We start from the raw sequence: 27975 nt of genomic DNA, 5'->3' as shown, positions 1-27975 counted from the left end.
GAATCTGCATTTTTTTTCTTTCTTTTTAGGCTCAGCGGTGAATCAGAAATCTCTCTTAGATGATCTAATATGAACAGTTTTTGTACAAAACTCGTTGAAAAAAAATACAAGTGAATGAACAAAAAAATGTAGATAAAAAAATAATGCTACCTGTAGACTGTTTGACATTGGTTTTCAGTGTTAAAAATTCTGCACAGCGTCACCTTTAACCCTTGTGCTATCTTAGGTGACCCCCCCTTACATTGAGGTGTTCTCCCTACCATGACAAAGGTGGATAAAGGTGGAAAGATTTCATGTAATCCATGGACACCAGTGAAGATCACAAAACATTGAAGAAAAAAGGTTCAGAACACTGTCTAGTGGGTCTAGATGACCCAACTCCCAAGTGTATATCCCAAGTGCCTAGGACAGCACAAGGGTTAAGGGGAAACCACGGCGATTTAACGCTGGGCGGGGGGGATCCACAGCACGCTGTGGTGTGGAGGAAGAATACATTTCTGCACCTGGATGCGCTCTGAGGCACAACATTTACATTAAGACGTCAGTAATGAGATTTGAAAGTTATAAAACTACTGTTATCTGGCAGCTACGCGCTAACGTAGACGACCGGCGACCATTGATGACATCTTCAAAGACACTGGTTGTGTTGGAATTCCTTCACTACGCAGTATTTAGTGTACTTTTCTTGTGCCCTTGAGTGCACTGGAAATTTCCCAGAAGTCTCTGTGAAAAACCAGTGTGCGTCGATGCTCACTAGATCGGCGAATATAGACCACAATCAAATTGACATGTAAAGTAGCATCTGAGAAAAAAAAAACAAAAAAACAAGACATTGGACATTGGCGTTGGAACAATTCTTGCCAAAAACAGTATTTTAATGTATTTGTTTTACTAAACCATCAACGTTTCTATCTTCAGAAGACAGTGGATTCATAAATCGTCATATTCGCCGTTTAAACAATAAGAAATAAAAAAGTAGTGAGCATGGTGAATTGCTTTAAAATCCAGGGCACTACACATTCCCGCTCTTTATCGTTTTTTAGTAGTTAGGTATTAGGGCTGGAATTGGGACACAGCCACTATTTCTTTTTTACATTTCTCTCCGGTTGGAGGGTAAATGTTGGGGTAGGGAAGCGATTCGGCCAGTCACTTGTACTCCCACACACGACAGGAGCTCATGAACGCATTTTTGGACAAGCAAACCCAGCCAGCAAGGCCAAGTGGGCCCCAGATGGTCAAAAAGTGGGCAGAAAATTTGGGCCCCGAATGGATTTGTCCGCAGTTTCCATGGTGGCCCCACCTGTGTTTGCCCACATTGCCCTAAGAGGGCACTCGGTGCTGTCCACCAGACTGTCGGCTAGCGCCGCAGGGATGCTAGGCCACCAGGTGGACAGCTCGGTCGTCTACCGGGCGTCTGGCTAGCGTAGTGAGACAGGCCACTGAGTGACCATGTAATTCTGTGTGGGAAAACACATGGAATCTTCAGACAAACCCATTCGGGGCCCACATTTTAACCATCTGGGGTCCCCTTGGCCCTTCTTGCTGGGATTGACTATCAAATAAAGATGAAAACGGGAATGGCGTTCGGTGTGAAACCAGCTTTGTGCCGGACATGGCGGATTTGTTCAGAAGTGTTGTACTTTTCTCCCAGAAGTGGAACTTCTACTCCGGAGTGACTTCTATGTGTTTTTTTTAATTCTTCATTAGGCATTTTTTGGCTCCTGTAGAAAATATGGAAAAACAAATACTCCAAGAAAAGATGTGAGCGTATCTTTAATGGGAGTTTGAGTGTCTTTAACTAAGGCGGCAGCAGATCCCACCATCATCCTGTGGATGTTACTCATAACTGTCCTCAGCGGGGTCTCTCAGAGGCTGAGGGGGCTCCAGGCTGATCATGAGTGTGGGCATCCTGCTCATGGGCGCCCCGGGCGAGTTCGTCTCCTGCTGAGGGATTGGGTTCAGGCAGAACTCTTCCCTTTCTTGTTGATTCAAGTGTCTCAGGATGGCTTTGGACAGGAAGTGAGGGTCATCTTCAGTTTCATCTATGACGTGGAGAGGAAGATTTGTCAGTTATGATGGTTTGAACCAGAAAATACGGATTTTTTTTTTTCTGGAGAAAAAGTTCACATGAGACAAGAAAAGCTGATCTGTGCCTTTTTGATCTGAGTGTGATGCAACAAACGTAAAAAACTGCTGCTAAAGCCAAACTAAACTATGAATTCATCAGTCCTTAAAGGAGGAAGTGTGGGATTTTCGCAGTGTCACGCCACTGTGGAGCCGAGCGCTGATTCAGCCTCTCACCGAGCAGCAGGATGAGTCTGTAACGGTTGCGACACTCCAAGGATCCCTCCAGGATGTCCTGCAGGGTTTTGTAGAAAAGCAGAACCTGCTGCCTGCGCTCGGACTCCCCGAAGCCGGCGCTCCTCTCCTGAGACATCTTATAGAGCGTCAGCACGGGTGTGGCAAACTCCACCACGCAGTCGTGGGCCTGGTTGAACACAAATGCACACCTGAGAGGATTTTATGAAGATACGCATCACTGAGGATGAAAACCTCATATTCCATCCGATTAAATAGGTGCAGGGGGTTTGAGTACAGACATAAATGGTGATGGACCCAAACAAATGTTCGTACAATCCTTTAAAAACCCACTCTAATCATAGTTTGATCTATTTTCAAGTGGTCTTTTAATTAGGATTATGCTGTTTTTAGGCCAAAAAAAGTCTTTTTCTAGGACATAGTTTCTGCAAAGCGGCAGGAATTCATTAGAAATTTACCTCAAAGTTATGGTGGGATATTTTCTACGTCACAAATATTCTCTTTTTTTCAAACAGCACTTTGTCATCTGCAAATTCACAACAATTAGAATGAAGAAATACTCTGAAATCCAGTTTTAAGCTTAATTTTCTTTAAACCTTGTGCTATCCTAGGCACTTTACCATTGGGAGTTGGGTCATCTAGACCCACTAGACAGTGCTCTGAAGCTTTTTTTCTTCAATGATTTGTGATCTTCACTGGTGTCCATGGATTACATGAAATCTTTCCACCTTTATCCACCTTTGTCATGGTAGGAAGAACACGTCAATGTTAGGGTGAGGTCATAGGATACCACAAGCATTAAATATGTACTCCACCATCAGAAAGTAACACAACAACATGTTAAAAACACCAAAAACAGCGGACTGGATCTTTTTGGTTTCAGGCCTCCTCACTAATTTCTACAACGATGCCTTCTCAAGTTTAACCACAAGAGGGCGACAAAGCAAACACATATGTGCGTTTATGTTCAGCTTTTTACATTTTTTCCCCCTGAAGTTTCTAAAAAACCTAAATAATAAAGATTATAAAATTATAGAAATATTTTTCCAACTTTTTAAACAGATTTATTTCTATTAAAAGTCAGACTGTATCTCTAAAATAAGATTTGTGCTTGAGCTTTAAAGCTACTGTGCTACAAAAAAATCTTTAATTAAAAAGTAGAAAAAAAAAAATCAAACAAAAACTGACTTTCAGTTTTATTATTTGCTGTTCAAATATAAATATTTCTTTGTTTTCTTGTGAGGTTCGTCACTTTAAACACTCAACTGTCAACCAATTTTTAGAAGGTTTATCTTGAAATGTTAAACATTTTTTTTTCTGGTTTCTGTTTCCCCCATAAACGTGCTGAATGGGGAAATGTCGCCCTCTGGTGGTAATAAAAGGGAAAGTTCTTGCACTCTCCTGTGACCTTACCCTTCCATCCTCGTCCAGCACTTTGTAGACACTGTGCTTATAGACGCGTCCCCGAATTCCCGCCATGTTCATTTCATAGTTGGGAAGGTTGTCGTAGAACTGCAGCCGCTCGTCCTCGTCCTTCAGCTGGTGGGAAATCTTGCCGTTTAGGGGAATGAGGATGAAGAGCTTCCTGGAGCCACGAGCCCAGAGGTCTCTGCTGGTGGGGTGTGAGGCGCAAAACTCTGCAATGGAGTCCTCCAGACCTGGACGGACAAAGACAAGCTGGCGAGGTCAAACAGATCCGTGCTGGCGTTGGGCCGGCGTGTTGGGATGTTACTGACGTGGCAGCACCAGTTTCAGGTAGCCCAAGTAAAAGGACCAGGCCAGGCCGTGGGCAACGTTCATCTTCCTCTCCTCGCAGATATCTGAAACCTCAACCTCCGACGGACCCTGCACACCCATCAGAAACAGCCAGAGTGATGTTCCAGCTCCTGAGCTCGCTTAGGAACAACCAGACTTTTCCTAAGAAGGTCCACATGAGCGTGGACAATCAGAGCGACGCCTGACGGTAAAAATCTTTAAATCTGATCAAATGTTAGTTTGTTTGGCTAATTGTGTGGCAAATAATTTAAAAAGAGTTCTAAATCCAATGTTTACCCTTCAGAATCATGCAATAACATTAAATCTACAATATTTAGCAGTTTTTCACACAGAACAACTCGTACACTACGATGGTAAAACCGATAAACTGCATAACCAAAACTCAAAAGCTCCTTTCAGAAATAAAGGAGGGTTATTATCCGTAATCCTAAACAGCAAATCATCAGAAATGCAAACAGAAAGATGTTTAGGTCAGTGTGTGGGATCTGCAAACACAGTTTGAAATGTAATTATATGGAAATAAACAGTGAAAGAGATAGTTTTGATTAGTTTGAATTATTACGTACATAATAATGCACATATAAAAGGCCATTATCCTGCTTATACCATTTTCATTAAAAAAATAAATATTTAATCACTTTTTAGTACTTTATTTCATGTTTTTTCGGTTGGGAACACTTTTTTTCCACTAAAAAACTGACTATTTGCTCTGTGGTGGGATGGCTGAGCCGGCAAAGACCTGGACTGCAGCGCCAAAAGATATAAAGTCAGGACCATAAATATTTGGACAGAGACACATTCTTTCTAATTTAGTTTCTGTAAATTACAACAGTGAATTTTAAATAAAACAACTCGGATGCCATTGAAGTGAAGACTTTCAGCTTTTATTCCATGGGTTGAACCAAATGATTGCATGAAAATGTGAAAAACTAAAGCATTTTTTAAACACAATCCCTTCATTTCATGGTCTCGTAAGTAATTGGACAAATGAAATAACTGAAAACCAAATGGTCATTACTTATATTTGGTTGAAAACCCTTTGTTGGCAATGACAGCCTGAAGTCTTGAACTCATGGACATCACCAGATGCTGGGTTTTCTCCTTCTGAATGCTCTGCCAGGCCTTTACTGCAGCGGCTTTCAGTTGCTGTTTGTTTGTGGGCCTTTCTGTCGGAAGTTTAGTCTTCAACAAGTGAAATGCTGCTCAACTGGGTTAAGATCAGGTGACTGACTTGGCCATTCAAGAATATTCCACTTCTTTGCTTCAATAAACTCCTGAGTTGCTTTGGCGGTGTGTTTCGGGTCGTTGTCCATCTGTATTATGAAACGCTGCCCAATCAGTTTGGCTGCATTCATCGGGATCTGCGCAGACAGTCTGTCTCTGAACACCTCAGAATTCATTGGGCTGCTTCTGTCCTGTGTCACGTCATCAATAAACACTAGTGTCCCAGTGCCACTAGCAGCCATGCACACCCAGACCATCACACTGCCTCCACCGTGTTTTACTGATGATGTAGTGTGCTTTGGATCAGGAGCTTCTCCACACCTTCTCCATACTTTTCTCTTGTCATCATTCTGGTAGAGGTTGATTTTGGTTTCATTTGTCCAACGAATGTTTTTCCAGCTTTTTTAGATGCTTTTAAGCAAAGTCCAATCTAGCCTTCCTATTCTTGTGGCTTATGAGTGGCTTCCATCTTTACCGTCTGTCTCTACTTTCATGCAGTCTTCTTTTTAATGGTAGACTTGGATATTGATACGCCTACCTCCTGGAGAGTGTTGTTCACTTGGTTGGCTGTTGTGAACGTGTTCCTCTTCACCATGGAAATGATTCTACCATCATCCACCACTGTTGTCTTCCGTCGACGTCCAGGTTTTTTTGCATAGCTGAGTTCACCAGTGCTTTCTTTTCTTTCTCAGGATGTACCACTGTTGATTTTGCCACTCCTAACACTGTAGCAATTTCTGGCATGTTTTTTTCTGTTTTCTCAGCTTAATGATGGCTCCTTTCACCTGCATGATGAGCTCCTTTGACCGCATGTTGTCTGTTCACAGCAAAATCTTCAAAATGCAAACACGAGTCCTCTAATCAACTCCAGGCCTTTTATCTGCTTCACTCATAATGACATAACAAGGGAATTGCCCACACATGCCCATGCAATAGCATGGAAGTCAATTGTCCAATTACTTACGAGTCCATAAAATGAAGGAATTGTGTTAGTGTTAGATAGATAGATAGATAGATAGATAGATAGATAGATAGATAGATAGATAGATAGATAGATAGATAGATAGATAGATAGATAGATAGATAGATAGATAGATAGATAGATAGATAGATAGATAGATAGATAGATAGATAGATAGATAGATAGATAGATAGATAGATAGATAGATAGATAGATAGATAGATAGATAGATATGCTGATGGTCTCATTTTGTTTTTGATGATGAATCTAAAGTTTGCTTTAAAGAAGCCGGCGCAGTGATACAGAACATTTATGATACGTGACCAGAACTTCTTTTTTAGCCGTGCAGTCATTCCTGTTGATTGTCACTTTTTTACGCACACCCAGTAAACCAATCAGAATCAAGAATTCATCCGGACCATTGTTCAAGATGAAACATGTTCCAGATACCCACTGGTTTTATTTTAAACTATTTTCTTTTTTTTGTTTGTTTTTTTCAATTTAATTAATCAGGGGAGTTGGAGGAAGAAAAAAATGTGCATTTATTCATTGATTTATATATGTAAATCAATGACAGGAGATGCATTTAAGTCCTGGACATGAATTAATCTTTTTTTTTTTTACTTTCAATTTTCCACTTAATAAACCCCTTTTTAAAAATGCATTCCTGCTCAGAATTTCACACTTCTGGCTGACTTTTGCTGATAAAAGTGTTAGTTTTTTTTAAATCTGGAAACTCCTCGTCAGCAACTAGAGTTTCAGGAAGTGAGCGTGCATGAAGTCATCCTGCTTTTTGTTTTTTTTGCTGTCGTTCTCTGAGCAGCTGACTAACAGAACCACCAAAGCCGGCACAAAAAGTCACCAAATGTGAGCTCTTCCTGCAACAATCATCTCTGAGTCAGAGTAGGACAGATGTTTGTGAGTCACAGCAGAACCTCACCAGAACTCCCAGAGCTTTGAGCAGCGTGTAGAAAACAGGAGCCAGGAGAAGGAGCTCCCAGCATTGGGCTCCGAGGTGCAGCAGGAGGCCTCCCACCCCCACGGCCAGCAGAGCCCGCCCCCCCAGACCGCAGGCTGACGGTATGAGCCTCACCCGACCTCGATACCTGAGGAGGGAGGGAGCCGTGAAGCGGCGAGCTGAGAGGGGCTGAGGGTCCAAAGAAGGTCAAAGAGCTGACCTGGTGTTTCTGTGGTGCAGCACTTCCTCCACCAGCAGACAGAGGGCGTGCAGGAGAGACCCCAGAGTCACCATGGCGACCGCCAAGGCGGCCGAGGCAAGAAACGTCTCCGGAGATGCAAATACGACCCCGCCGGTGGTTATGGCGGCAATCACGCCAGCACACAGTTTGGGAAGATTCCCACGAGGCCGTGGGATCACAGCCTCATGTCCCTGATGGTTTTGCATCTGTCAGGGAGAAGTTGGAGTTATAGATGAAGGCGGGGCGGAGCCCCCTGTAGCCCCGCCCCTGCCTTCATTAGTAATATTATTGACAAAGAACAAGAAATCATCACTACAAGCTTCTATAATTATTGCAAAAAGGGCAATTTGAAATAAAAAAGCACGAAATTAACGTGTCACCCTCACAGAGCCCCCAGCCCCCACCAATATAAAATATTTTAGCTCCGCCTCCTGATGAAGGACACTGAAACAATTTAGTCAACAAAATAATAAAAATAATAAAAATTGAAGCACTGAATTTGATCTAAAGGAAATGTTTTATCCAGAAAATAAATGATCTAAAAAAATACTTCTAATCACAAAAATGTTAACTTCCCTTATAATATATTTTTTATTACATATGTGATCAAATTCTGACTGATCTTTGAAAATAACAGGAAATTTGTCATTGTGTGTTTTAAATTTTCATTTTATTAAATTACTTTTACATTTTGAATCAAGTCTTTTCCCCCTAAGGGACACATTTAGGGGACCAGGAGGGAATTATGGGTAACAAAATAAATAGTCTTCAATAGACACTTTTCACTTCCTCCCACCGTCCAAACACACGCTTCATAGGTTAATTATCTCAATTGTCCCTATAGGTGTGAACGTGAGTGTGTGGGTGTGTGATTGTGGCCCTGCAACAGAACAGCGATCTGTCCATTTGGTCCCTTTCGGGGTCACTGGGCTGCTGGAGCCTATCCCAGCTACTCGTGGTCTAATTGCTCTAATTGATGCTAATGCTAGCATTAGCTTTGGGTATGAGACGTAGAGCTGTAGGAGCTGTTTACAAAATCATTGTAAACAGAGCAAAAATAAGACAATTTCAGCGTCTTACATTAAAGTGAAGCTGATCACTGATGCATTGCTTTCTTGTGCGGTGAATGAATGAAAAAGGTAACGGCCAGCACGAACTTCGCGGCAGCACGGACCTGGAGGAAGGATCCAGAGTGTCTGCAGCTCACTGCTCCTCCGGGAGTCGGGTCAAATGTGGAGAAACTTGTAATTATCTTTTCACTTGTGCTTTTGCTGCGTGAGCAATTAAAAAAGGAATGCTGGAGATGCAGCAGTTTGCCTTTCCATCCGTTTCCATCCAATTTCCTTCCGTTTTTGGTCTCAGTTGCACTTAACGTGCGAATACCATCAACCTAAATAGAACCCATCTATCCATCTTCCTCCGCTTATCCAGGACCGGGTCGCGGGGGCAGTAATCTAAGCAAAGATGCCCAGACTTCCCTCTCCCGGCCACTTCCTCCAGCTTCTCCGGGGGGTCCCCGAGGCGTTCCCAGGCCAGCCGAGAGACGTAGACTCTCCGGCGTGTCCTGGGTCTTCCCCGGGGCCTCTGCCCAGTGTGGTTTGGGTGGCAGTCCCTCGGCGGCCCAAATCCCGGTCATGGAACAAAATAGAACCCACCAGAATAAAATCTGCTCCAAATAAAAGGTTGATATTTTCAATAGAACCTCCAAAATTGGAGGACATCAGAAATTTGTGTTTTGTGAACGATCTAAGAGAGGAAAACAGATTAGTTAGGTAGGGCATTTATGAACTAAATATTGTGAACATTTTCCGTTATAATTGTTAAGGTTACCTTTTTATTGCTTATGTAAAATTGTGTTAAACAGCATTTAGTTCTCTGCTTTACCTGTCTGGACCGCTGAACCGGAAATAACTTTACACACGATGGCGCCATCTAGTCTGAGGAAAAGGGTCTAACGGTTAAATTTATATCTAGAATTCTGTGCAAAAATGTTAGTTTTGCCAAAATAAATACTTATTTTTCTCCCAAAATCTTAAAATCCAAGCATCATTTTTAGATTTTCTGTTTTTGCACATTTGACCTCATGTTCCTTTTTTTTTTCAGAGCAAAAGTCAAACCACCTCAAAAAGGGGATCCAGTCCATAATATCGTGTTTATATTTAAACACTTTTTTCACTGAAGTTGTGAAATGATAGTTGTTTCCATTCGTTCCTGGAGCTTTATTGTCCACAGTCGATGACAGCTCCTGCGCTGAGGCGTGTGCACAGGTGAGTACAGGAGATAATTGGAAACACCTGGAAGGCTTAAAGAGGCAGCAGGCGGAGTTTTCAACCCACTCTTGTGCTGCAACAAGACTTTGATTTTGACCTTATGGAGTCCTGACAGCACAGACTTTTACAATACATGTGTCCTGCAGGATCTCAGTGCTTTAGCAGTGCTTTTCCCTCAGATTTTTGACATTTTTTGAGTGAAGCTGTGACCGTTACAACCACCGCCAACATCTGCGTCACCTCAAAGTGAAAGCTTTGAAGGGAGCAGCGGAACCTGCGAGGTCAGGAACCTCATGAGGTAAGAAAACCACGAATGAAAGCCAGATTCCTTCACACTCTGTCACTCTGAGATATTTCAGATAAAAACAGGGAAATATAACAGGAATAACAGTCTTTCTGTAAAAGAAACAAGTAAACAGAGGAAGAGCTCACTTTGAGAGGTTTCTTTGTCTTCTGTCTTCTTCTCTTCTGTCTCCACCTCCAGTTTGGTGGGTTTTTGAACGTTTTTCTACATTTGCATACTCTGACCCCACCCAGACTTCTACAAATCCTTTCCATATTTGTGTTTCTACTTCCTCTTCCACGTCTTGCTGAGTACTGTTTCTAATCCTCCCATGCACCTTTTCAAGCCACAGTATTCCACCTGCAGGTCTAGAGTTGAATACATGAGCATGTTTTCTCTGACTTTAGGTGTATTTTATGTCAAACTATGTTGTTGTTTTGGTTTCTGTTTTGCTGAATTTTCTATGTTATGGACATTACTTTCACTCTTCAAAATAACACAACTTTCTCGCTTCCTTGAAACTTCACTGTTTCTCTTTTGACAGTTTAGTTCACTTTTCACACCAGAATCTGTTAATTAATATTTGTATTAAATGTTTTATACATAAACTGAATGAGTGTCTTGGTTTAGCTGCAAGTGAACTCTGGCACGATTTGGCAACAGTGTGAATGCAGGCCTGGGGGGTATTCCAGAAAGCAGTTTATGCTAGTTACCACGGTAAGTTTGAGGCAAAGGAAGTTGATAACCTCAGCTTATGGTTCCAAAAATGGAGGTATGTTTCAGGGGGTGTCAAGTTGCCATAGCAACTCATGCTCTGAACATAACCTGGTCTGGAGCAGGTTTAGTTGAAGGTTAGTTTGTTTTCAGAGAGGTGAAGGAGCATGGCGTGTCCATTTGAAGATGATTTAGTGGATGAAGAAGCTCAGATAATACTTTTTCCACCATGAGAGGGTGATAAGACCACATATGGATGTTGGAAAGAAACTTTTTTATTTGATCTAGCTTAATTATTTGCTTCAGTTAAGAAATCTTTTTTTTTGTTAAGTCAGCTTAAAAATAACACATAGTTTTATATATATATATATATATATATATATAAAATACACACACACACACGTCACAAGGAAAATGAAAACAAGATCAGAAACTTGTGCGTTTACTTTATCTGTTCTTTTTCTCCAAGCAGAAACTCTTTCTTTTGATGATGATGCAGCCATGTTACTTTTTTGATGGACGTATAGTCTTCATAGCCGTCATTAAAATCTCAGACTCCGTCTCACTGAAGTATTGCGCTTTCTTTTTTTCTCCACGCGTTTCCATGGTTACTCCAGAAATCAGCGATCCATTGAGAATGTCTTTATGTACTTGCTGTGCACGTTCATTAACCCAGGGTTACCAAGTCGAGCGTAATTACGCCAACTCATATCCGGTCTTTTGAAACCGACATACCCAGAGTAAGCAAGTTCAGGCGGATTTCAGCCAGAGTTCAGGGTTAAAGTCAGGGTAGTTTAAACATGCTTCCTGGAATACCCCTCAGTAAACCGAGTAAATGATGAGGGAGGAAAAAAACAACCAAATCCGGAAGAGGTTATGGGTAAACATCTCATCATTTTTTTCTTTCTTTTTTTCTTTTCATCGTCAATTTTCTCCCTAAAGAAGTTTTTTTTTTTTTTGGATAAATTTTGCCCCCAAACATGGAGCGTTTAAGTGATTCCTGGTGCGTTTTAGCAGCAATGTGATGTCCAAACACAAAACAAAGGTAATTTAGGTGAGTTTGACAAAAGCTGCAATTTGAGTGAAGGGAAGTGTGAACAACACAAAAAGCTGGAAGTACAATGTTCTTCCTACATCGTGTTTTACCGGTTGTGGTTTTGCAGTTTCTTTTGGTGCAGTTTTGCACACTTTTAGTGTACAGTATGTATCTGCGCACTGATTGGCTGTTTGTCCATCAATCTCCTCTGCCAAATCTGCTGTGGAGGATGTGTTCGGTTTACAAAAATCTTTGAATTCTGGCAGAATTTTGGTTTAATTCTTTAAAACTGGACTTAATCTTTCAGAAAAGTGTGAACATGTTCATGTCTATCTAAAAAAAAAAAAGGGGTCTCAGGGGTGTGTAGTAGCTATCGACTGTACTGTATAGGAGAACTGGACTAAGTGACCCCTTGCTCCCCAAACAGGAAGTACCCGGCGGCCCCAATAAGCCAAAATCCCATAGACTTCTATGGAAAAACAAACAACTATTACTCAGTCATGTTACTCATCAGAATCACTATCCTTAATCTGAAATGTCTTTTTTTAACATGCTCTAGATAATCCTATTTTTTATAAGATATTTTCCTGTAATGCAAGTTATTTAAGGTATAAACCGACCAATTTGACACCTCAATAAAAGCATGTTGTCCCTGCTGGCCCCCACGTCCAACTTTCCAAAATGTTTGACAGATTTTGTGAAGCCTGCTTGCAAACACTAGCGGTGATTGGCCTGAGTGGTTGCCATAGAAACATTGACTGCGACCGACTTGGACCAGTCACTGCCTACTAGATATGGCCCTAACATGGCGGCGTCCGCATCGCGACAAAACAGCGGCTGAATTGACCGCATTTGGTTGGAGCAGGAAGTGAGCCGTATTAGTGGGTGACATCACCCATCAGTCCAATTCTCATGCAGTCAATAGTAGAGAGGAGCTTTACGCTCTGCAAACAACTACAATCATTAAAAAAAAAACTACTTCATAGATTTCACTTCTTGCAACTCCCTGGATAATCAAGTTTATCTCACCTAATCGTGGTGTACAGTGTTGCCTCGTTTTTTTTTGCCGGGGTTATGTTCTAAAATAAATTGAAGTCCACAAAGATTCTAGTTGTTTGAAGGCTGTATAACTCCATCCTTACTTTATTCACTTTAATCAAACATTTTCTCATGTTTCTCTCTTGTTTAAACTCTCAAAGTTCAAACTGACGGCGAAAAATACGTCTAGGTTTTTAGAATGAATGCAAAGATTTGATTCCAATCAATGTTAAAAACGTAATGCATTCTGTACTGCAGACATGGCCGACTGATTGACGATGGTCTACAGCCAATCACAATGCAGAACACAGGGTGTTAAAAAAAAAAAATTGCCCTGAAAAATCTGCAAAATTGTGAACTGTAGTTAGAAATCAGAAAACAAAAGTTTTAAAGCTTTTTGCAATTTTTAAATGCTTTAAATGCTTTTTATTTTTAATTTTAATGCTTTGGTTTTTCTGTTTTCCAAACTATTGCTGCAGTGTCTGCAGGACTTTCTAGCTACTCCCAACTAAAAACAAACCAAACAAAAACAAATTTGGAGCCAAACCTGGTTTATCCTAAACTATCTTGGTTTAAAGACATCCTTAAGTTTATGCGTTTATGCTCAGAAATGTTAAAAACAAAAAGACTTTGTATCCATACCAAAGGTCCATGCATATTTTATTCAAGAGTAAAAAAGTGGAGAATCCCATGGGGCATGCTTACAGTGTTAGTGACCAGGGAGCCAAAACAGAAAAGTCCAGGGAGGGCAGGAAAGGAGGAAACCAAGAAAGGAAGGAATGTGGTACAACTCTATGGCACAGGGTCATCCGGGGGGGGGCGGGATGCGGGGGGGGGGGTCACCTCTCCCAAAGAAGCACAACCAAGGAGCAACGCAACATGAAGAGCAACCAGCAGAGAGAGCTTAAATATTAAGAATAATGTCCATAATAAATAGAATCAAAATAGTCATAAACAGAATCAAATACGGAGGAGTCCTCATGAATGATGCTCAGAGTAAACATTTTTCTTAAAAACTGACGCCGTCGCCGGCTCCTCCGCTGCTTTTTGCTTGGAAGTGCCGGTTGGAACCATGCAATCATGCTTTTGGCTGTCCGGATGTCTGTGCCTTTTTGTATTTAGTACGATCATTCGTTTCATATTGGTTTAAGTGTTCATATTTATCATTTAAAAACAACTCCTGTACACTGACAAAGAGAGGGGCGGGGCATGAAGAGAAGCATACTGTCGTTCTGTACAGCGCAACTGAAAAACACTTACAAAAAAAAAAACAGGAATAAATGAGACCAAAAGAAAATACAGTGACAGAAAAATCGATTTGAAAAAAATAAATTAACAATATGTACAAAATAAATGACAAATTATACCTTCAGTTCATTAATATTGACCAGAAACCCTGATGGAAAAATGTCCTATAGTGAAACACAGAGCACAAATATAATCTTCACATTATTATCAAAGAACTTAACTTTGCATGCACTGATGCGTTAATATAAATGCTTTACAAAGACCTTTAACTTCACTTTTCCTCCTCTGGCCTTCAGAAGAATCTGCTTCCTCAGAGAAATTTCATTTCTTGCTTTTGAGACCAGCTGTCCCCCCCACCACCACCACCACCACCAAAAATAAAAGAACATTTCTGCAGAAATCAACCCGGAAGGAAAGGAGGATGAAAAAAGAACATGAAGGTGTGGCTTCATATCCGATCTCCTCCCCTAAAATAAAACATTCGAGTTTCACTTGTACTGCATCTCCTGTGATCATATGCATCAGATGTGCAATAAAACCTCTTTGTAAATTATTTACACGTAGAGGGAAACTCCTCTAATATAAATTGGGCCCAGTTTCAAGCCTTTCCAGAGAGCAAGCTGGCTGAGAACCAGAGTTTGAGGGGGACACTTCCCCTTGGCTTCAAGTGGAGAATAGTGCAGTGCTACAGAAGCAAAAAAAAAAAAAAAGTGGGGATCTCCTCTGCAGAAGGAGAGTTCAGGGCTCAGATTAGATTGCAGCTGGGAGCATCTGCACACACTGATGCGGGCAGCGTGTAACCCTTCTGCAGCTTTTGGTTACTGCCAGACTGTCGGTGTGAACTGCAAGCGAGAAAAGAAATCGTCTTTCAACATAAAGGTGTTTGGAGAAGAAGGTGTGCACGTCTTAAATCCTAATGTTTTGTGAATGAAAGAAGTTCTCCACATGTCCTCGGCTGAGCGGCCATGCATTCATACCATAGACCGTAAGTGAGAGTTGGACTGAGTGACCCCGCCCCCAGCATGTCCCAAACAGGAAGTACCCACCAGCTCCAAAAGGTCAAGAAATAAGCAGCTATTACTCACTCTATTCATCAGAATAACCGTTCTTGCTCTTGATACCTTTTTTTTTTTTTTTTTTAACATGTTCTTTATAATCCTCCTTCTTTTTCATATTATTTCTTTACTGCAAGTTATTCTAAACTGGCCAATCAAAGGCCTCAATAAAAGTAGGTGGGGCCTACGCTAGAAACATTTGATTTGGTGGTAAGGGGTATGAACTACCAACAAGCCCACTCCTGATTGGCCGGAGTGGTTGCCATAGCAATGATGACTCAGCCCAACTCGGATCAATCGCTGCTTACTGACGACGTCCGACTCCAACATGGCGGCGTTCGTATTTGCGAAAAAATGGCGACTTTGATTGGAGCTGGAAGTAACAGAGTTTTCTATGTGTGACATCACACTCACTCGGTCCAGTTCTCATATACAGTCAATAGTTCACTCCAGATGTTTCTTTTTTCATTTATCAAAATGAGTTGTGTGTGTGTGACAAACTAAGTACACCCCTTTGACTCCATCTTAAATGACAGTCTGGCTGTTTGTTTGAAGAGGGCTGAAATTAGAGCTTCACGCCTCATCAGTTTAGTTTAGTGTAAAGCACTAAAAGCATGAGAGGCGCTTTGTATAAATAAAGTTTGATATAATTTTTTTTCTTTCTACCGATATTTTGCTGCTGCGCTCAAATCTATTGTTGTGGCATCCAGTTTCAGCCAAACTTTTGTCTTTTTGCTCCTGTGGCTTCAAAAGAAACCCTCAAAACCACCAACTTCTCAGCTGTTTGTACCGTAAGATTTTGTTTTTATAAATGTGAATCAGGCTGTTACAGTTGAAAAACTCTCCTCGGGGCCTTGTTCCAGGAGCTTTGTGACTTAAATGTGGGACATTAATGCTATTTAGTGCAAAACCAGCTGTTCCGTGTTCTAAACCTCATCTAAAGTCACAAACCGGTAGTGGCAAATGTTTTAAGAACAAGTCTATACGCCTGAGTTGTGAGGAGGTGCAGGCACCAACTGATGGAAAGTTTCTAGCATTACCTAAACGCCTTTCATTTCCTGCAAAGCTTTCATTCTGAATAATAACATCTTTCAACATTTCCGACTTTACGCACCCAATGCAGAATTCGGAAAGCTCGTATAGAATAGGAGGAGATTGTTTTGGTAACATGAAGATTCCACCTATAAAATAGGGCAGATGTAGCCTGGCACAGGGGAGTTGGCAGGTTTCTGGTTAGCTCTGAGAGCCAAAACACCTGGTACGCTGACTGAGGCTTGTAGAGGTTGAGATGCAGGATTTGTTTTTCATGCTTTGGAGTGAACTTGCTGAAAATCCTCCAAGTATTCTCTAAGATGTTGGTCAGCATCCCCCGATTGACTGTTGGCTAGCATTTTCCTTTTTGATGGCAGGGTTGGGGTGCACTTAGTTTGACAAACTTTCTTCATTTGTGCAGCATATACTGTAGTACCATTCATCTGAGGTGGATGTATATAATGCCAAGAACCGGTTTGACCTGCTACTGAAGGCGCAGTACCGATGACTGCAACTGCATGTACTATGCTAACATGTCATAGCATGCATGGGAAAGCACGCAGGCCTATACTCAACTCTAGAAAATGAATCGTCGTTTGGTCTGTCGCCTCGTGAGCAGAAGCAACCCCACACCTGAGCCAAAACAAACGTAACACGCCACAAACACGGCGTGGAGCCACAAGGCGACACAGACTGGACGGCAGCTCCTCCTGCCGGTACCCGTTAGCGTTCTTGGAGTTTCTCTCCTGTGGTTGTGCCGATACAGATGTAGTTCTCAAGATCAGAGCTGATCAGTTCAGTAAAGAAACTCAGCTGTTGGTGGTAAAGTCCAGGTACACTCATGCCTTTACATAGGAGCTGAGGAAAGGTAGCTAATAGTGTGTCTGCGTGGGTTTGTGTGCAGTGGATGATGGGTTGTGAGCATTGTCTGCAGGATTGGTTAGTGATGCATTTCTCACATGTATGTATGACTATGTACATGTGTCTAAACATGGATCCATGTTGCTGTAACTGCAGGTACAGGTCTGAGCATGTGGGACGGTCCATCACTGTATATTGCTGTTGTTGTCTGTGCCGTTGGGCTCCCCCATGTTCATGCGTCCCATCGACAGGCCCACGCTGTTGACGGCGTCGCGCCTCGGCGGCATCCTCTCGTTGATCCGGTCCAGACCCTTTGCCTCCTCGAAACTGCTGATCCGATGCTGTGGTGAGAAGCCTCTGATGGCTGCAGACACGTGCACACAAACATCCACACGGAGTTAGGATTCGACCAAACATTCAGGAGAATCTTGTTCATCCAGACCCCTTTGGAAGACTTTGGGAGAAGAACACCAAAGCAAAGAGAGGAGCCTTAGTCACAACTACCCTAAAGGGTGGATACGGGCTGTAAACCGGTGAAAATAGGTAAACGTGTTTGGGGCCGCTCAAAATATCAAGCTCTTAGGCCGCTCGGTGAGCCCAGGTGACAGGTCTTAATGAACACTTTTACCAAGGGAAAGTAGGTGAGTCGTACAGATTTTTCTGGTTTTTAGCCCCCAAATCCTGCAGACTGCACAAGGACCCTACTGTTGGCGTGATAAATGCGCTTGTTGCCTGCAGCCTGACTGTTACAATTTAGAAAATTGGTCAATCAGAGTGTAAACTGTGTGGGAATCCTACGGGCGCTTATGTATCGCATGCAGATCCTGCGCGTAAAGCATTTGTGCACAGTCAGTAAGGAGCCAGTGCACGCGCCTCACTAACGGCTAGAGCAGGGGTGTCCAATTCCAGGCCTCGTTGGCTGGTATCGTCCATGTTTTCCAACCAACCTGCCATTGAAGGTTCTTGTTGGCTAAACACACCTGATCCAGGTAATGAGCAGCAGATAAGGCAGGGTTTCTGGAAAACCAGCTGAAGGCCTGCCCCCGAGGCTTGGATTTGGACCCCTCCAGGACTTAAGTGTGGTGTAAGGTACAATTTCATCACCTGTACATCACATGTATGTGCAACTTCAATTTGCCGTACAAACACTTTCAGATACACTTACCACACGGAGGACAATGGTAAGTTCTGTTTTTATGGCGTTCTCTTAAGTGGCTGAACAAGCCTCAAGGAAAGTGCTCTCTCTTTAAGATGCAGCCACTCTCCTCTACAACCTCCACCAAAACCCGCACCATCCGTACGGGTCAACCCCTCATATAGTTGCTTGTGACTAAAGCTAAACCTCTTGTTTGGGTCCAAACCGCAGTTTTTAACCACTTTCAGGTTTGGATAAACAAAATTCTGACACCAAACTCTAGACACAACATCCATCTGCTGTCTGAGCGCTGAGCTAGGATGAGTTTGACCCAGATGCAACGCTTGGCCTTTGATCCTAGATCAGTAGTCTGACACACCTGACAGAAGAAGCAACAGGAGACACAGAATACCGAAGCAAAGCTGCACAGACACACATCTGAGGAAGTTTTGACAGCCAGACGTTTGATCAAAACAGGCCCACTTGAGATCTGATTAGCCTCTTTTTGTGTCAATGGTCACCTTTTCTACTTTTACTGTTAACAAGGCGGATTCTACCATAACGTTCCACTGATTTACATCCTCAGTCAATCAACGTTTCATGATGTTTGGTTTTCTCTGAATTGCTGCAAACAGAAACTGATGAGTCAGTCGATGATCGATGATGTTGCAACTCCTCCTTATGAGGATACTTTAAAAAAAAACGTTTATTCTCCTTGGAACTCTTTCATCGTGACAACAAAAGAGATGAACACCCTTTTAGAAAAAAGCAGTTTGGCTTCTACTTGCTTGGATTTTTTTTTTTTGGGCAAAATTATTGTTTATGAAATGATGCAAAATCTTCCCCAATGAAAGCAAACTTCACGTGCCAACCAAAAATGTTATAATTAATCTGTTTTTAGCCAATCAGCAGATTTTATAGGGTCTTTTAAAAAGCTCAGAGGTAAATCAGTGGACATGAAAATATAAAAAAAGAACCAGCAGATGAAAACCACATACTGCTGTTGTGGTATTTGAATAATTTTGACCGAATAACTATGGAAACAAAAAGAGGTGCTGTGTTGTCAGATGAACACCACTTTTGAACAAAAGCGACTGTCACTTTGCTGGGGTTAAATTATGCGACAAAAACGTCCATAAAGAACAGCAGAAATCTCACAAACGGGGTCCTCCATAATTCATTTGAACGAACAAATTATGGGCTGTGTTCTTGGAGAAGCCAAGGACGGCACGAAACACAGGAAGCGGCTCACTGAGGCGTGCAGACGGGTCTGTGGACACGAGCCACACCCCACTAGAGACAAACTCCACGGCAGCAGTCTGGAACGCTCGCCGTCACTGCAGTTTGAGCTGGACGAGGACGGAAGGACCCGCCGATCTTCAGCGGGTCCCACAACTAAGCAACCTCAGACGAATAACATAACACCATGGAGAAACTGCTCACGGGAATGCAGAGGCAGGTTTGCAGACACACATTTAGGAAACTCTCTGAAGGGTCACCTTTAAACCAAGAGCTAAAATGTCTCGGTGCAGGGCGGCGGATACAGAACTTACATTTGACAAATGATGCAGACATGTTTATAGTGAAAGAGCAGGATCCAGTTAACTGTTGGTCTACAGAGGAGCTCAGCATGGAATCCAAAATCATTAGCTCCCACCACCAAAAGAATGTTGAAATGTTTGTTTTTTTCCCCCTCCGTTGTCCTATTCCTGTAACGTTGGGTTGCAGTTGTTCTCCAGGGCCAATATCATCAAATTTGCCTAAATTTCCAGCCTTTGATCTCCTGTGGACTTCGTTTTGGGAACATGACTCAGCAGGTCATGTCTCATGAGATTTAATGACTTTTTTTCCCCTCGTAATAGGAACAATAACAGTTCAAAGATCCCATTAGCTGCGACACACCTGAGTATGTGAAATTTCTTCCCCAAATTTGACCCATCCCCTGGGGGAGTGGTGAACTGCAGACACATCCTTGCTCGATAACCATTTGGTGGTTTAACCCCCAACCATTCTGACCCTTTAATGCTGAGTGACAAGCAGGAAAACATTAGGCCCTATTTTTGGAGTCCTTGGTATGATTTGACTGAGGATTTGAACTCACAACCTTCCCAAAACAGGGTGGACACTCTAGCAACTGGGAGCAGCGGAACGTTTCGTTAAATGCGACTAAATCTGCCAGCAAAACAAGTAAAAGTTATTTAAATTTTAAATATTTTGTCCAAAAACAAGCATATAAAACTCTGAAATGACCCATCAAACATGTGAGAAAAGCCCCAGCTGAGGTTTGAACCAAGGCTGATCTCTTTATGCTGCAGACTGAGGCGTCTATACGAGTTCTTTTGTTGTGAGTAATTTTTTTAGTCTTGTGACGAATTGTAGTGTGTTATTTTGTGTTACGAAATCTAAAGTGTTGTGTTGTGACTCTTCTGGGCCACCGTAGGTGTCTTACCCAGCAGCACCCCCAGTCCATTGTGTCCCCTCCATCAGGGAGCTTTAGGCAGTCAACTGCTCCAGAATGTGTAGAAGTTTTCATTTTTATTTGGGAGAAAAAGTTGGGTTTTCTTTAGGCTATTCTCAACCGTTACAGTTTAAGGAAAAAATCGTGTTTTTGGTGTTCAAAACAACAAAACACCCAAAAAAAAAAAAACACGTTTTCAAAGAAAATTACGCTTAAAATTCCATTTCTGGGTATTTCCTTGTTAAAATGGTTGCATGTGGGAGGGCGTGGTGGTGGTGGAGGAGGTGGTGGCGTGAGCGGGAGCAGCTGATAGAACGGCCATGTTTGCCGCAAACACACGCGCACACACACACACACAGTGAGATGACAGTGATTTTACCTTCGGCGTCCTTAACTGTCTCGATGGCTTCTATGGCCTCAATGGTTGCTGAAGGATGGAAGGAGGAAAGAGGAGGACAGAAGAGACGAAGCAGAAAGGAGGAGGGAGGAGAAGAAGAAACGGAGTGAAGGCTGAAACATGCTTCTGTGCAGACAGAAGACACAAAGAAGGAGGGTATGGGCGTCCACGGCTCTCAAACTCAGACATTTTTAGAAGACATCACTACGTGGGTTGAATCGGAACTAAACTGAGTTTTTGTTTTCTCCTGCTTTGCTCCAATAGGAGCTGAGTTTCTTGTGAGGACTCAGTTGCATGTTTCAGGCTTTGAATGTGCAGAGCATCCTTTGTTAGCAGCAGCTTGTTAGCAGCAGCTCATGCACACACCTCAGAGTGAGATGTTTTAAAGTTGCTGTGACCATTAATGGTATATGAGAACTGGACGGGCGTGGCAAACAGGAAGTACCCGCTGGCTCCAAGAAGCCAAAATCCCACACACTTCTAATGAGAACTAAACAGGTGTTAGTCATTCTTTTTGTAGGAATTACCCTTCTTGCTCTGCTGCCTTTTTTTCTTTTTAACAGTTTTTCTGTGCAGGTTATTCAAGTTATAAACTGATGCCTCAGTAAGAGTATGTGGTCTCATGGTTGCCATAGAAACATTGACTCGGACCAATCACTGCTTACCGATGTTGTCTGGCTTAAAAACAGAGGGGCATCCATGTCACGGAAAAAAGGCGACTGCATTGACTTCTGTCACTACCTGATCATGCGCTAAATCCGTCTACGTCCGCTCAAAAACATTTAACGGCGTTTGTCGGTTAGAGATGTTTACATCTGACAAAATAAAAAAAGGAAAGCTACGGATCAGGACTGCACGATCCGCACTGCGCGTGTGCAAATGTTTTCTTCTTGTTCTGCTGCATTTGGTTGCAGTTTACCTCCCGAGTGTGCGAGGATCCAGCCACTTCCCAACACTATATTAACTCTGTTAACTCAGACACGTTTTAACGGTAAACTTGGCTACGAAAGTGGCTGCAGTTGCCCCCGGGGGCATCTCCTCAGAGTAAAATTGCCCTCAGTTCTCCTATTTGTTTCATTGCCAACATATCCTCTAAAAAAAATAAAAACGATCAAACAGAGAAGAATGGCTCCAAACCAAATGGTTTTCACGATGTCACACATTGTTGGGATTTTCATTGTCTGTAATGATGAAAATATACGATCATACTGTACAATGTTGCATTTAGGCGCCATTCTTCTTATTTTACGGCGCTGTAATTCAGTCAGTGGAAGCTCTCCATTGTTGAAGAAAACATTCATTTGTGGGAAAACTGAGTTATTTGGTGTTTACAATGCTATCTGGAGCTGATCTTTTAAAAACTCTATACATGTTTTAATTATTTGTTAAGGATTTACACGTTTTTTTTTTTTACAATCAAATCACGGGAGCTTATCTAATTCACAGTACTTAATTTTGTCCACAGATGAAGTAATATTCTTATTTGTGTGGTGCAGATCGTGTGGCCGTTCCAGATCGGGTAGTGACAGTGACTTCTTCTTTTGGTTTTTGCCTCTTGCGGCCAGCGGGCTGTTGGTATCCTGAGGCGCCGTTGGGTGAAGGTGAGCACTGTGTTGGTCAGTGAGGAATGAGAGAAGACAGAAATACAGCAGAGGAGGAAAGGAGCAGAAAGAGGGCGGACATCCAAACTGTCTGTGTGTGCCCTTTTCTCTTTTTCTTTGTTCCTACTACCCAGAGGTGTGCTCATGGGTGGACTGCATGTGTGAAAAAGCTCACCGCTCTGCAGGGTTTGCTTGCCGCCAGATAGCACGCCGCTGGGCAGCATGCCTGTAGGAGTCAGCCCCTTCAGGGTCAAGACGTTCTCACTCTCCTCCCTGAGAGAAATAACAAGCGAGGGAAGCGCAGATGTGTGTGGGGAAAAAGAGAAAAAAAACAGATGATGACAGACAGAAACTCAGAGAATTGTCCTTAACTGCCACCTGCAGAAATAAAAAGAATTCAAACCCACCGTAGAACAGAGAACATCTTCGCCATCTTCCCAATGGCTCGGATCTTGTTTTTGATCACCTCTTTCCTTGCTGCAGCTGCACTGGCTGCAAAAATGAAATAAAAACAGACACAAACATGAACCGGAGCTCAGAGCCTCCACAGGACCCGTTGTTGGCGTTGGAAGCAGTCAGGCGGCGCCTCTCACCGTCGTAGATCTCTTCCCCGTCATTCGTGAGCTCGTCGTCGGAGCAGATGCTGAGAACGTTCACCAACATCTCAGTCACTGTCACAGAAAGACAGGAAATGCAGACACTCTGCTGTAATTCACAAAATTCCACACAAACAAAAGATTCCTTTGATTTTCACTACGAAGATTCACCACATCAACCGACATTTCTACTGTCTGGAGTGTTTTAACTAGGTCAGTCAACTGACCAGCATCACCTCAGCTGCAATCAAACTGAGCAAACTTGAACTTTCTGATGATTAACACCCCCCCCCCCCCCCCCAATCAAACCTAATGACTAAAAAAGCAGAGGAACCTCACAGAAATGTGCGTTAAATTACATCCATCCATCCATATTTAGAACCCGATGAATCCCTTTCAGAGTCGAGGGGTTGCTGGAGCCTATCCCAGCTCATTTTGGGTGGAAGGTTTACTGGAGTCAAAATTTGAAACGGTGTTATTTTTATTTTACTGATAAAGCAATTTTGTTAATCCTATACATTCATTCATCTTTTGCCGTTTTATCCCTTTCGGGGTCACGGGGCTGCTGGAGCCTATCCTGGCCACTCGTGGGCGAAGGCAGGGGACACCATGGACAGGTCGCCAGTCTGTCGCAGGGCCACAATCACACACCCTTTCACACCTATGGATAATTTAGAGTTGCCAATTGACCTATGAAGCATGTTTTTGGACGGTGGAAGGAAGCTGGAGACCCCGGAGAGAACCCACGCATGCACGGGGAGAACATGCAAACTCCACACAGAAAGGTCCCCCGTTCATGTTCTGTTTTCAGGTCCCCCAGCCGGGACTTAAACCAGGGGCCATCTTGCTGTGAGGCAAGAGCGCTAACCACTGCGCCACCGTCCAGCCATGAACATATACATGACATTTAAAAGTAACAATAATCTGCATATATTTTGGATAAATGATCTGCATTTGCCATGTTGATTTCTAAAAGTTATTTTTTACATAATAATTTAAGTAATTCGTCTTTGTCATGTAATTTATTGATACCTTATGATTCTTAATTCTGTCTGATAAAACCTAGGAACCGGATAATGATAAATCATGTAATAAAATGGTTATGGTATAACGGGGTGGGATTATATAAGTTTGCTTCCTTCCACTCCCTTTCAAGCAATATTTATTAATATGTCTAAATATCCTGAGTCTAATTTGTCATTGTATGAATGTATAACTGATGATAGTATCCTTGTTGTGTATTATTCTTATTTGATTGCTTGAAATAAACCATTTCAAATCAAATCTAATCAAATAGAGCGTGTTCGCCAGTTTGCAGTCCTGACCGAATATAGGGCTATGTCCGAATTCCCACGCTAACCCCTATATAGTGCACTATATAGTGCACTATATAGGGGTTATATAGTGCACTATATAGTGCACTATATAGTGCGTTCGCCTTTCTGTAGTGCTGACCGAATCTACAATTCCTAAAATGATTGCCCTAGAAACTTCCCAGAAGTCTCTGCAAAAAACCAGTGTGCATTGATGCTCACTAGGTTGGCGTATATGGACCACAATGCATTGCGTTTGAACAATTTTTTTGAAAAAAATTTGTTGATAAATGTATTTTTAATAAACCATCAAAGTTTTCATCTCCAGAACTGCTTTTAAAATCCAAGGCACTAGATAGTCCCACACTATCTAGTTTTTAAGTAGTTGGGGACTATAGGGTGGGAATTCGGACATAGCCTGTGAGTTTCCACCCACTAGATCGATGTAGAAGCTTGTCGTTTCCGGACTGGAGAATGACGGACCGGATCCAGACAGCACTTTGAGCCATCCAGGAGGCTCAGAGGACCTCTGGCGACGTGGGACACGAGGACGAGGTGTTCGTAAAATGGAGTCGGAGCGTACCATTCCCGGACGGGACAGGGAGTAGTTCATTGGGACTGATACTCAAGGTACATTGTTTATATTTTATTTACTGTTCCAGCGAAGTGACTTTGGATTATTTGGTCTCTACATACACAAGCAGCAATTCAGGCCTGCAACGTAGGGTTTGATAAGGTTTTGCCGTAGGTCTGCACAATAAATCGAAAAATTGATCATTTTCACTATTTCAAGCTGTGCAATACGCATGTCGCAAAAGATGGCAAAAATTGCAATAAATGGTTAGCTTACATATGCTAAAACAATCTTATAGAAACTTAAAGTATTTAACGAATAAAATTAAATCCCTTTATGCTTTTGACCAATCAGATTGACCCCCTCACGGTGTCCAATCAAATGGACTCTTTTTATGTCAGATGCTCGCCTCCCATGTAGACGAAGGTCATTTGGAGAATCATTTAAGGTATGTTGACTCTTAGTTAAATCAAATGGTTGCAGTGAAATAGAAATGATGTTTTGCATTGTTTTGCTTTTTGTTCATATATTGCAAGTTATATCGTCATTGCAACTTTGATCACTAATACTGCAACTCATGAGTTTTCCTTATGTTGGGCAGCCCTAGTAGGGTTAAGATGCTGAACTGTGTTAAAAGCCTATTATGAGGAGAGTCATTTTTTTGGTGTTTTTAACATATTCTTCTAGAACTTTACTGTTGTAGGACTTATATAATGAAAATTAAGCTTAAAATAGCCTTTCTGAGAATTTCTTTGTTCAAATAAAATTTAACTGTGTTTTTTCTACACTATAAGGTCCTGAAACAGATCAATATTTATATTATTTATACTTTAAAAAGTGCTCCTTCCAATGAAAACATTTAAAAATTACAAGTTTTTTGAAGTGGCAAAGCTGAAAAGGCACTAAATAGTAGGAAGGACCCTGTTGGTCTGCATGAGTACCCTTCTCTCCCACGAAGGGCAGGGACCACGTGAAGACATCCATGAAGTTGGGGAGCCAGTAGGGGTGAGGGGAGCAGTTGAACTGGCGGATGTTCATCACGTTGTTCTCGTATTTCAACACCGCCGCTGCGCACAGAAACATCGAACATTAGAGGAGGAGGAGGAGGAGGAAACTCCTGAATGTGTTTCAGGAGGAGGTCAGGAAGGTTTCATGACCAATCAGTTTGATCAGGTAAAGGCGGAACATGTGGACGTGTTTGTGACAGCGGCGTGTTCCAGACCTTTGTTGTTGTACACATCCAGGTAGTTGGGGGCTGAGAAGATGGTGATGAGGGAGGGGAAACCTGTGGTCTGACTCTTTCTGTACATGCGGTACCTGAGCAAAGAGAGACACCCACGTTACCGCCTCTCAAATGAGAGCCAACGCTGTGGACAAACACCGAGGATTTGCTCTGGAGGCCTTTAAATCCAGGCAGGAACCAGTTCAAGAGGCAAGAGCCCTTAAAAAAAAAAAAAACTGGAGCAGAATCCCTGGAGGGCTGAGGAAAACGACTGAGCAACAAAAGCCCCCCAAGTGTTTCAAGCAAAGCTGTCAGAAGAGGGTTCACATTTAGGTTTTTAGGATTAGTCTGGGTACAGTTGGTCTTCTGGACACACAGGGTGTTACATGTTTAGACAGGAAATGAGGACGAGTACAAAGACTGGGCCAGAGTGAACTCATTACCTCACTCTACCAGCAAGACTCACCTATTTAATTTAGAAACTGGTTCTAAAAAAATCTTTTAGAATTATGAATTATTCTGAAAGTACGGAAGAGGATTGGGGCCATGGAGAAAGAAAGAAAAAACGGCATAGAAAATTCTGACTTTAATTCTGACTTTAATCTCAGAATTCTGAGAAAAAAAGTCAGAATTTTTTTATGCCCTTTTTTCATTCTTTCTCCATGCACCCAATCCTCTTCCGTATGAAAGGGTTTTGAGGTAAAAACTAAAACAAAATAAAATACAAGTATTTTAAAAAGATTACACACAAAAAGTTATTTATTTTTCTGCCCAAAAGATCATTTTTACGAGTAAATATTAATCTTATTATTATTATTATTATTATTATTATTATTAATCTTTCTGTTCAGTACCCAGCTGTTAATCTCTGAGTCACACTGGTTGAAGTTTTGTCTAAAGACGTCCTGGATCCGGTTTAGATCAGTGAATCGGATCGATCAAAAGGGACCAATATCGACTAGGAACCACAAATTATGACAGGAATCGATTGCTACGCCTCTAATCTCACCTTTCTTCTCTTAATAATGGCACCATATAAAGCAAACCCACAGTTCAGACACAATGATCAGCTTACATTCAAAGATAAAAATTAGACTTTTTGAAATCTATGTAATAATTGGAAACTGTTTTTGTACGATAATAAACACTTAAGTTTGGACAGTCCTGTCATTTGTGCTTTTAGAAATATTCTTAACTTGACTTTGTGCAGCTGCTGTTTTTCATGGTTTCAAGTCACTTTTCTTCATTATGCGTAAAAATGCATCAGCGCTTTTACCTGAAAACTGCACCGCAGAAGCAAAAATGCCTGAATGCAGCAAACATGAAAATGAAGAATCAGACACTAACTTTAGATTACGAGTTTATAGTAGAGGCCAAAAGTTAGATTTTTCTGTTAGGAAATACTGTTTAATTACATTTTTGTTAATTTGTTAATTAATTAAGGAAAATGTCATTTGAATATCACGGCTCTTTTATTTATTTTGCTGTTTCAGAAGCAACTCAGCTATGAAAACTGACACTTGAGAACGGATTTCGAAGCAGCCCAAAGGAGGCCTGAACTGCGGCTGCTTACCCAGCATCCTGTGCTTCATGGGCCCTGATGATTGACAGCAGGTTGTTGGTTTGTAGGAACTCGCATACTGCAGGATAACTGAGAAGACAT

At 42.0% G+C, this 27975-nt stretch overlaps 2 protein-coding genes and 1 long non-coding RNA gene across 8 annotated transcripts in view; 1 reads left to right on the top strand and 2 right to left on the bottom strand.

The window, feature by feature from the left end:
* Positions 1-844: 844 nt before the first annotated feature.
* tmem173 (transmembrane protein 173) lies at positions 845-10782 on the bottom strand. Of its 3 annotated transcripts, none has more exons than XM_023959365.1 (7): positions 10182-10782; positions 7459-7685; positions 7221-7386; positions 4056-4164; positions 3733-3977; positions 2302-2488; positions 845-2042 (listed from the first exon to the last, which is right to left on the bottom strand). In XM_023959365.1, exons 1-7 carry the CDS (start codon positions 10305-10307, stop codon positions 1837-1839), a joined length of 1266 nt encoding a protein of 421 aa, XP_023815133.1. In that variant the 5' UTR covers positions 10308-10782; the 3' UTR covers positions 845-1836. The 3 variants fall into 3 exon arrangements, with proteins under 3 accessions (XP_023815133.1, XP_011478812.1, XP_020562439.1); XM_011480510.3 differs by lacking the exon at positions 10182-10782 and adding an exon at positions 8654-8981; XM_020706780.2 differs by lacking the exon at positions 10182-10782 and having other exon boundaries at positions 7459-8981.
* LOC110015781 lies at positions 9661-27965 on the top strand. 2 transcript variants are annotated; one of them, XR_002874029.1, is made up of 4 exons: positions 9661-10047; positions 24956-25146; positions 25445-25538; positions 27806-27965. It is a non-coding gene; the product is annotated as an uncharacterized LOC110015781 (long non-coding RNA). The 2 variants fall into 2 exon arrangements; XR_002874028.1 differs by lacking the exon at positions 9661-10047 and having other exon boundaries at positions 24811-25146.
* Positions 13464-27975, bottom strand: part of LOC101162612 (serine/threonine-protein phosphatase 2B catalytic subunit alpha isoform) — a 45926-nt gene continuing 31414 nt past the window's right edge. For 2 of the 3 annotated variants that reach the window (XM_023959362.1, XM_023959363.1), the window contains exons 7-14: positions 27886-27963; positions 26313-26407; positions 26032-26157; positions 23201-23278; positions 23015-23099; positions 22783-22880; positions 20989-21036; positions 13464-17380 (exon numbers count right to left, since the gene is read on the bottom strand). In XM_023959362.1, the coding sequence (XP_023815130.1) occupies positions 17202-17380; positions 20989-21036; positions 22783-22880; positions 23015-23099; positions 23201-23278; positions 26032-26157; positions 26313-26407; positions 27886-27963 (787 nt within the window). In that variant the 3' untranslated portion in view covers positions 13464-17201. The remainder of the gene's footprint in view (positions 17381-20988; positions 21037-22782; positions 22881-23014; positions 23100-23200; positions 23279-26031; positions 26158-26312; positions 26408-27885; positions 27964-27975) is intronic. The other variant, XM_023959364.1, reaches the window with a different exon arrangement.

This window comes from Oryzias latipes, chromosome 10, assembly GCF_002234675.1.
Source record: "Oryzias latipes chromosome 10, ASM223467v1".
NCBI classification, from domain to species: Eukaryota; Metazoa; Chordata; class Actinopteri; order Beloniformes; family Adrianichthyidae; genus Oryzias; species Oryzias latipes.
This window is presented reverse-complemented; position numbering and strand designations above follow the sequence as displayed.

Coding starts and splice junctions, on each gene's coding strand:
- tmem173 (XM_023959365.1), bottom strand. CDS start 10,307: ATGGAAAGGATTTGTAGAAGTCTGGGTGGGGTCAGAGTATGCAAATGT. Junction 3,978..4,055: donor CCTGAAACTGGTGCTGCCAC/GTCAGTAACATC, acceptor TTGTCCGTCCAG/GTCTGGAGGACTCCATTGCA. Junction 2,489..3,732: donor TGCTGGACGAGGATGGAAGG/GTAAGGTCACAG, acceptor GTGTTCAACCAG/GCCCACGACTGCGTGGTGGA.